This window comes from Triturus cristatus, chromosome 1_2 (assembly GCF_964204655.1).
Source record: "Triturus cristatus chromosome 1_2, aTriCri1.1, whole genome shotgun sequence".
Classification (NCBI taxonomy): domain Eukaryota; kingdom Metazoa; phylum Chordata; class Amphibia; order Caudata; family Salamandridae; genus Triturus; species Triturus cristatus.
In genome coordinates, this window is record NC_140580.1 from 279,108,866 (window position 1) to 279,119,484 (window position 10,619).

Genomic DNA, 10,619 nt, shown 5'->3' on the forward strand with positions numbered 1-10,619 from the left:
GCAAGTCAACAATAAAAATAGCAAAAAAACAATTGACAAAGTCAAAAGGCTGACAACCAATGCCAGACCTGTTGTCTCTACCAAGGTGCGTTTTTCTTTTCCTTATGGTACTTGCAGTCCTTTATAAGTGTAAAAGCAAAACTACTCATACCAGAATGCAAAGAATAAAAAACAGGCATGAATGTGCTTTTCAAGCCAGACACAGAAAAACATTATGAAAGCTCCCACTGTTATAAAGCTGCTGTGAAGTGTGTGGTGGTGTGAGAATGGATCACTCTTATAACTTTCTGCCTTCATTCCCGAAGCACAGATCTAGTGCATTTAGAAGCTATACTCCTAACCTGACCTAAATGTTCCTACAATTTGTGAAATGTAAAGCACATTGAACTATTTACACACTTTTTTCTATCTTATTTTCCACAGATAATGATGGGAAAATAACCTTTGAAAATCTAAGAAATGCCAGCATATTAGCTGGCTTGCACTTTTCACATAAAGAGCTGGAAGGTATGCTGGAAGAAGCTGACAGAAATGGAGACCTTGTTGTGGACTTAGGAGAATTTCTTGACATAATGTTGAAAACAAACTTATTTTGATGGGCTGTTACTGCTTATTTTTAGAATACATCTACGGTGTCCTTTCTAGTTCCCATCTACAGATGTTTTTTAGCTGTTTGTTGGGAAAGATCTATTGTGTACAATGCCATTACTTACAATTTATTTGGGTCAGTCCTTTATCATTGGTCGGCTTTCTTGCCAATAACATTTGCTTGATTCTCATTTGATGGCTTTCTTTCCTCTTAACCACAACAGAAACTCCTGGGTCTACAAAAAACAAAATGATACTGAGGCTCGTGACCGAGCCATGGTGGAGTATCCCTTTTAAAGGATGATTTCTCTCAACGATCATAGGTGCCATGCTTCATCAAAGGAAACCTCCTCCCACCGTGATACCTAGTCACAGTGCGGGCTACAACCCCCTCTCTGAGAGGGAAGAGCTCAGGGATGCTTTTAAAGTGGTATAGTAAAAGCCTTACAGATGAGCTAAGGGTAATGAGGGCAGCAGAGCAAAAACAAATTACATTTGTGATGGTTAAAATTAGCTACAGGGTATGCAATTACCTTTATTAGTGTGTCCCTGGCCAGGATTAAAAAAACAAGGCCCTGCAGGAAAAAATTAAACCAGCTGTATTGTGTCACAAAAGGAGATCAACATGTTAAAGCTTAAAACCCTCAACTGAGGTGTTTTCGCCTCCTTCAGGATCTATAATTCAGTGCTTCTGTTTTATATTGTGCTCAAAATAAAGTAGACAAACTAGAATGTATACAAAATCATCCAGTGATCTCATGCAAGTCCACGTAATGGGGGATCCACTGGCGGTCACCCGCTAATGCCAGGTGTCATGCCTCTACTCAGACTCTGACATGGGGCTCAGGGGACTCTTTATCCTTGTGATTTGAGGAGTCCAGCTGCTTGCCAAACCAAGCAGTGACACTGTAGCATTGCTTCTTTACTGTACTGTGACTTGATTACTTTTATTCTTCAACTGCATACGTTCAGGGAGTTAAATGTCTTTTGCTTCCAGTACTCCATGGGAGTGCATGTGGTTTTGTTCTCTTGCCCCATGTGCTGCATTCCCCAGCACAACCATGGGCCCCTGCACTCTCTGAGATTCCCCCACCTGGCATGTAACATTCCCCACCAACGCCTATCCCTCTCTGCTTTTGGCCACTTTCACTTGCCCCATCCCTCTTGCTGCTTCTGCCCTACTCTGCCTGTTGCTCTAGTAGCCACAGAAAGTTTCTCCTTGAAATAGTCACTAGATTAATCAAGAAAACAGCCAGGGTCTTTTATGTCATATGTTTTTGTTTACTGAGCAGGCCACAAAAATCACCCTTGATTATTTCACTGTATTTACAGAAAGGTTCTCGTTGCTGAAGTAGTGTTAGGCGACAAATGCTCCCACAAATCTCTGATATTTCAATCACTTATTTGTGTGCTTTCTCTTCTTTTATTCAAATGTATCCGTACTGAAATTCCTCACTGACACTCTAATTGGCAGCCAGAACACTACCTTCCTTTAATTTCAGTAAATGCCCTCATACCTTCTTTTTCCTGCCTCTTGCCTCCGAGTTAGTTTCACTTTAGCTCTTACACATAAATGGTTTATTTTGTGCCATTGTGGCAGATCTGCTTTTCACTAGTTTCAATTGTTTCATTTCCTCTGGCTAAAGTGCAAAATTAACTGTACCTCTTGCCTCTCAACTCCCCATAGAATATACACAGTAGGTTTGGCCATAAGCTTTCAAACTTACCAAATTAGAACTCAGATATTAAAAATAAGAACTCTGTTTGCCTTTGTATTTTGAACCTTAAAGCATTCAAATGCTTGATTTCCTTTCACACAGCTATTAACTGGCCTCATGTCATAAGGGTGATTTTCAACCAGCCTTATTTTTTGTGTCAATAGCAATAAACTTAGGTTGAGATAAACAGTGCGTGCGCTGTCTCTTCGAGACCTGCTGTAATCAAGTCTGTCGGCTTCAAGTCCATCCCCTTTCTTGCCATTGCTTTTCATGTGTCTGTGTCAGTGTTCTTTAAAAATCTTTGCTTGCTCGTGGTCAGTCCTGCCTCTTTGTCCTTCCTTTCTCTCTTCTGTTCCTCCCATGGAGCAGGGACTTATTACTGTCTCATTCCGCTATGGTTCTTTTTCTGTTCTTTGGGGGACTATTTTTTTTCTTGGTTTCCTGCTCTGTTACTGTTTGACTGTGTTTAGCACCCTAGCTTCTTACAATTTAATGTAGCATTCTTCCTCCCACCGCCTCTTAATGCCACAGTGGTGTTACTGCTGCCTACTGCCCCCTGCTTGAATTATTTTGAGCCCTTTTTTGCAATTTTAGACTTCTTTTAGTAAGATGTTTGGTTGGTTTTGGGCTTCCTTTTAAGGGGGCTTGGGCTTGTTCTTAGAAGTTAACTCCCATGGAGTATTTCCGTGGGAACGAGCAGCGACGTGAACGCTGCTTCCATGCCTTTATCTTTATCTAAACTATTCCCCGAGATTGCATTTCTTTGTTGAGGGCGTGGGATGCTTGTTGCCGTCGGAACACTTTCATGCTTCCTCCTGGTCCTGGCACAGCTGCGATGGTCCCTCAATCTATGCATTGCAGCCACAGGGTTCCTTATGGCTGTCCACCTGTTCCTTTAATTTAATCATGCTTTTATGGCTTGGCTTCTTCCGTGCCTTTATGTTACTGGTACTACCTGTAATGTTGGGGACTGCAACTTTGCATTCTTTGGGTGTAAAGTGTTTATCGTCTGTGAAAGTGAGAGCACCCGAAGCACCCGTTTATTATTTTTATTTGTTTTTTAATGTAAGGTTGCTGTGTGTGTGCGTGTGCAGCAATGGGCACGCTGTTTCCGTGCCTTTATCTTGCTTATCTAAACTATTTCCCGAGTTCACATTTCTTTTTTGGGGGTGTGGCATGCTTGTTTTGTTAGCCACACATTATCTTCTAGCACCCCCACAGCCGCTGTGCACACAACCTCTGCCTGGGGTTGCTGCTGCATGCATGGGAAGTGGGCAGCAGCGCCCTAACGCTCCCCATCCAGGGCGGGCGTTGTCAGGGAAACCAGGAGAGCACTTTCAACACAAGCGGCAGGAGATAGGATTTTCTGTCTACATGTCATGCTCTAATCATAATCCACGGGCTCCCACTTTGTACATGACCCCCTGGGAGGTTTACATTTAGAACATGCACTTGCATTTCACACTCCTCATCCTGGTGATGGTCATGTTATCTGCCTCTACGAGAGGTTGGTATTATCGATGAAGGCGAATGCAAATATCGTCCACAAAAATTACCAGTACGTATTAAGTTACAAATATACCCTCTGCACCTGTGACTATGTCACGCGCTACCAGTTCTGTGTTTTTTTAGATAATATCGCTTAGCATTCTAAAACTTAGAAGCTCATGGGGGAAGAGCGATACTACAACTCCCAGAATACAGAGTGCTGGTTCCTCCAACCTGGATTAGCACTGGGTGTGTAATACATGGCATGAGGTAACTTGCCAGCACTCCCTAAACACACTTTTACCAGTGTTTAGCTATTGTTGTTTTTAAACGCCTATTAATTTGTTAAAACATCTAAATGTTTCATTCTTTGCACGTCCTCAAAAACTCTTAGGATGTGGGAGTACTGTGTTATTGTGTTTGTAGCATAAGTGCTCGTTCAATTTACCTGCTTGTTGGACGTCACCTTGTAACTGTTTCTTGCCATGATATGCACTTGCACGTAGTGGTCGGGCTTTCAGTAGTGATTGCAAATTGCATCAGATTTCTTATTACCAGTGAGCTAAGGGCGATTCCTGCACCATTTGCTTTTGTTTCAGCGCTGCAAAGTTTCCTAACTGTGTTGGCAACAGAACAATGTTAAAATTAGGACTACAAGGGGCAGGTGTCCAAAATTGGTGCAGGGAGTCTGGATAGGTGATGTGACTATCATTAGTTCAGCAGTCTCAGTTGCTCCAGAGTTGATAGCTGTAATGTGCACCAGCACTGCAATTCTGTTTTGCAATACAAAACGAGTGGGCAAGAGAACTAAATATACTTGCTTGTATTAGGGCCTTGATTCCCTCATACGCCCCTGGCCTGGATCCATGCCAGATTATAAGAATTATTTACATAGGGGATGGTTATCTGAGAAAGTGGCATCTGCTCTTCTCATCACTCTCCGTCCTTTTGCTTTACGCTACTCTTCTACTCACTCTCCTTCCTTGTGCCTCACGCTGCTCTTCTCCTCACTCTCCTTCCTTGTGCCGCGTGCTGCTCTTCCCCTCACTGTGTCCTTGTGCCTCATGCTGCTCTTCATCTCCTCACTCTCCGTCCTTGTGCCTAACGCTGCTCTTCTCCTCCTCACTCTCTGTCATTGTGCCTCACGCTGCTCTTCATCTCCTCACTCTCCATCCTTGTGCCTCACGCTGCTCTTCCTAACCTCACACTCCATCCTTGTGCCTCACGCTGCCCTCCCCCTCACTCTGTCCTTGTGCCTCACGCTGCTCTTCTCCTCCTCACTCTCTGTCCTTGTGCCGCACGCTACTCTTCTCCTCCTTACTCTCTGTCCTTGTGCCTCACGCTGCTCTTCCCCTCACTCTGTCTTTGTGCCTCACGCTGCTCTTCTCCTCCTCACTCTGTCCTCATGCCTCACACTGCTCTTCTCCTCCTCACTCTCCGTCCTTGTGCCTTGCGCTGCTCTTCTTTACTCTCCGTCCTTGTGCCTCATGCTGCTCTTCCTCTCACTCTCCATCCTGCTGCCTCACACTGCTCTTTTCCTCCTCACTCTCCATCCTTGTGCCTCCAGCTGCTGTCCACCTCACTATCCATCTTTCTTCCTCACACTGCTCTTCTCACTCCTCTTCCTTCTGCCTTATGCTGCTCTTCTCCTCACTCTCCTTCCTTCTGCTTTACGCTGCTCTCCTCCTCCTCACTTTTCTTCCTTGTGCCTCACACTGCTCTTATACTCACTCTCCCTTCTGCCTCACGCTGCTCTCCTCCTCAGTTTTCTTCCTTGTGCCTCACGCTGCTCTTCTCCTCCTCACTCTCCGTCATTATGCCTCCAGCTGCTCTAATCTTCACTCTCTGTCCTTGTGCCTCACACTGCTCTTCTCCTACCCACTCTCCATCCGTGTGCCTCACGCTGCTCTTCTCCTCACTCTCCGTCCTTGTGCCTCGCGCTGCTCTTCTCCTCTTTAGTCTCTGTCCTTCTACCGCACGCTGCTCTTTTCCTCCTCACTCTCCGTCCTTGTGCCTACTGTTACATTGAAGAAAGTACTCTGGCAGGTAAGCAATCCAGTAGCCGTAGGTATAATTAAGTAGGTTTATTAGTCATAAGTTAGATGGTAAAGAAGGCCCCACCGGGAGCAGCATCCAGCTGCTCAGCCCCACTCACTCAAACTGACCACACATTCAAACCATGCATTCACCAACATTCTGATTACACACACACACAGGCTGAGCAGCAGGGAGAAGGAGACACGGAATAGTATGGAATATAACACATCTCCCTCCTTCAAAACAATGAAAACAAAAGAAAGCAGAAGAGAATAACTACAGTATGCCATGACAATGACAAATAAACATTGAATAAGAATATAAGAATAACTACAAATAAAAATATGGAATAGAAATACAGCATAATAAAGAACTCAAACCGTGTAGAATTAAGTTAAAATTGAATAATTAATAGCATCACACCCAAATAACGAAACACCACTCGCACTAAATTCGAAAGAAAGGTAAGATGACGTCACATCTCGCGCAAAACATAAAAAGAGGCATAATATCACCTCCCACGAACCCAATGCAAAAACATCACATGACAACTCAATTCGACAATAACCAATGCAAAAACAACACACGAAATTCAATCTGACACTCAACCACACATAACCACCATCCCTGATCACAAACCAAAAACCCTAAATATCACAAATCATGCCAGTTGGCCAGACCAACACAAAAAGCGATAAACAGGGAACCGAAGCTAAAAAACATGGCGCACCAAAGAATAACAAAAACAGGAACGCAGCATTTCTAGGCTAAGCAACATACCCACACAACACAGTCCACAAACCGGGGAGTAAGACTCCTTAGAACACACACAAGGGTAGAACACACAGCATGAGATATATGACTCCAAGACACGTAGGTTAAATGACTTTTCAAACATATACCAAGGCAACACACACTTTAAAGGGTACCTGACACCCAACGCATGGGGTACATGATTCCCCGAAACGCACGCCTAGGTAAAACACATATCAAGTTAAAATGACTTTTCAAACATATACCAAGGCAAAACACACTTTAAAGGGTATCTGACACCCAACGCACGGGGTACATGACTCCCGAAACGCACGCCTTGGCTAAACACATATCACACTTTAAAGGGTATCTGACACCCAATGCACGGGGTACATGACTCCCCGAAACGCACGCCTTGACAAAACACATATCAAGTTAAATGACTTTTCAAACATATACTATGGCAAAACACACTTTAAAGGGTACATGACTCCCCAGCGCTCGGGGTACATGACTTCCCGAAACGCACACCCAAAATAAAACATACATTACGGGGTACATGACTCCCCAGCGCTCGGGATAGATGACTTCCCGAAACGCACACCTAAAATAAACAGAATACAGACTATGTGACCTGCCAAATGCAGATGCCCCCACCAACCAATTGAACAAAGCACGTACATCATGGTACAAGGTAATTAAACAGTACCAGTGTTGTTACTGATCCGCACTCTCGCATAACGTAGAAAATACTCAACATGCATATCACAGTGGCTACCAATACCAAACATGTATTTGGTGATTGATCAATCACCCGAACCCACTGCCAAAACAAGATATAATCTCATTCACATTAAATATTGGCTGATAGCTCTTGCAAGACTTTACCACAGTACAATATACATTAACAGTGCATATTTTCCTCTTTGTTTAGCACCGTAACTATGAACACAATAAGCTAAAATAACAGAAAGTAGTCACCGTTGTCGTCGCTGAAAAAGTTGCTCGAATAAAATCCCCACCAGTAAAACAAGTTGAAACAATACTCAGTAGGATCCATCAAAATCCACAAGATGGCCGTGTTGTCAAAAATGTGATAATGTAACTGTTACATGCAAGGGCAATGCATCATTAGAAGATAAGTTAATTATATTGCGATCTCCTAGGTAAAACCAACTTGACAAAAGCACCTTGTCTTGTTTCTCTTTTCACGCCACATATTGCATCAAATTCCTTTGCAGCAAAACATGGAGGCAGAAGTACAAAGGATCGGTGCAGCACTTATTACAGTACAAATTGTTCAGTGGGCATACTTCGCAGCTCACACGGTTTGGCACACTCAGGTGGTGCTCAGCACGTCACTTTTCCGGATGAAGTTCTAGATACAAGTCTTCAAGTATATGTGTCTTGAATTCGCATCGATAACGTTTTTTAAGAAATGTAGATGAAAAAAATGGCTGCCAGAAGCGTCATCACGCAACGTGCATCTTAGCTTCGACGGGCGACTTCACCAATGGACAACTCAAACAATTCGACGCACAAAGGTGCTCGCTCCAAAAGCAGAACGGTAGACTGCACGCGTGCCAGAGCTCGCTCCACAGGTAACTGCCACTAGCAATTCAAATGATGCGGTTGAGATGATGTCACAACAATTAGGGCAATTAGGACAATATTGCTCCGTAAATGTCACACAAATCCTTGGAATTTGAGCACTCCACATCGGGGCTCACATGAACTGATCTTTGCCCACAAACGAAACTTTAAATTAACGTAGACTGCAGTTTAACCACTTCAAATTGTGCCTCACAAGTTCACACTGTGGTCCGCTTATCACATTACCATCAGGGTAAATCAGGCTCGATATTTAACCCTCGATCTTAACATTTCAAAAATTCTTTCCCTGAATCACACCTTTCAAGACCTCAATTAAAGTTATTGTTCAGTGTAATATTATCTTCGCTACTTGCAATTGTTGGGGGTTTCAAAGTGAAAACAGTCAGTTCATATCAAATGCCAAATGTTTTAATTCTGTAAGTTGTCTGTTGGCTTGTAGCTTTAATGACACGCCTAATCCAATGCCAAAAACTATCGATGTGTAGACTTAAACCTCACCACTCTTAAGATCCAGCAAGCCAGTGGGTTGACATAGATGCAAAATGAAAATTGTTTGTAGGTAGGCACACATAGGATGGTTGTCTTCAGATCAACATATTTCAAATGCCTAAAACTTTCAAAAGGTAGGCTGGTGTAGACTGGCTGTAGTCAGGCTTATTACTGATTGTAGGCAGATATACAATATCCAAACTGGTAGGTTTCAAGACATTCAAACCACACAATGTCCAACGCCCCAAAACGTACCTTTGTAGGCTGTCTGTTGTGAAAGACACCGGTGGGGCATCGAGGGCGTTGACAAGCTTATCGTCAGGCATAGCTGGAAATCATTTTTGTAGTTCTTTGTTTCATTTCTTGTTTCTGCACGCGTAGTTCTTTTACAATCGTCGCCACTGTTACATTGAAGAAAGTACTCTGGCAGGTAAGCAATCCAGTAGCCATAGGTATAATTAAGTAGGTTTATTAGTCATAAGTTAGATGGTAAAGAAGGCCCCACCGGGAGCAGCATCCAGCTGCTCAGCCCCACTCACTCAAACTGACCACACATTCAGACCATGCATTCACCAACATTCTGATTACATCACACACACAGGCTGAGTAGCAGGGAGAAAGAGACACAGAATAGAATAGAATATAACACCTACAGCTGCTCTCCCCCTCACTATCCATCCTTCTGCCTCACACTGCTCTTCTCCTCACTCTTTTCTTCTGCCTTACGCTGCTCTCCTCCCCAGTCTTCTTCCTTGGGCCTCACGCTGCTCTTCTCCTCCTCACTATCCTTCCTTGTGCCTCACGCTGCTCTTCTCCTCACTCTACTTCCTTCTGCTTCACGCTGCTCTTCTCCTCCTCACTCTCCTTACTTATGCTTCATGCTGCTCCACAACCAACAATTACAATCCAACCCACATAATTCCACTACACACCACGTACATAAACTCCATTACACATGGGTAAAAGACATTGCCATTTACAATGCCAAAAGCTCCAACTCAAACAAATGTGAGACCTATTGCATTTACAATGCTTGTATCTATATTATGTGCATGGAACTATAGGTCCCAGCCTGCTAAATGCCGTTGCTAGACAAGCCAAGACAGCCATGGAGACACCTTTATATGACATAGGTCGTTTCGTAACTATTAAAGCACTCGTTAGACTTTAACCCCATATCTAATTTGCTCTGCCAATGTTTTGTTTTGCTTTTGCTAATGCTATTCAGCAAAGGCAAAGATCTTTTTTTTATGTTGTCGCTGGCTGATCAGCATTCGCAGCAAGCATCGTCAAAGTCAAATGATCGGGAAAGGCAAGACCTATTGGCTTTTCAATTTTTATGGTAACAGGCAATGTGTTGCGTGCAGCACAAGATTATTGTGCACCCGAAGGTGCTTGTTAAAAAAACAATGTATTTAAGAGACTTTAAAATGTTCTGATCTAATTGCCAATATATGTGAAAAACAGACAAAAAGATTTGTTTTTTTAATTATTTAGAATAACCAGAGTACTAAATGGTGTTATGTAACCACAGTTTCCTTCTAAGTCGAGAAGATTCTTCTTCAGAAAGCCCGGTGCCAGTTGGATACTCGAGGACAGACGCCGCAGCTGCCGTCTAAGATTACGTAATGAGTTATTTTTATTTACCGTTAGGAATGAATGTCAGATGAAAATGTGGAATTTCCGAGAGCAAAAAGAGTGCACTGTGCTTGCAGCTTTTTACAAAGAGAAATATTTGGCCTGTTCACCTCACTCACAAATCATTTTTATGACGTGTATCTCGATTCTTCTCCAACCACCCAACGGTTACATTTTTTTTCCAGATTTATTGCAGATGTTGTTTTTAATCTGAAGAAAGGCATTTGTTGTACTTAAATGAGACCAGGCATGAAGTGCACTTGAATTCTTATCAAAACTTTGTGGAAACGACAA

At 43.1% G+C, this 10,619-nt stretch overlaps 1 protein-coding gene across 3 annotated transcripts in view; it reads left to right on the top strand.

Annotated features, from left to right (window-relative positions):
* Positions 1-10,360, top strand: part of LOC146867159 (uncharacterized) — a 316,562-nt gene extending 306,202 nt beyond the window's left edge. The window contains exons 5-6 of one of the 3 annotated variants that reach the window (XM_085603705.1): positions 424-507; positions 10,222-10,360. In XM_085603705.1, the coding sequence (XP_085459831.1) occupies positions 424-507; positions 10,222-10,232 (95 nt within the window). In that variant the 3' untranslated portion in view covers positions 10,233-10,360. Of the gene's footprint in view, positions 1-423; positions 1,752-10,221 lie in introns of those variants that run through there. The other 2 variants (XM_085603703.1, XM_085603706.1) reach the window with 2 other exon arrangements.
* Positions 10,361-10,619: the final 259 nt, after the last annotated feature.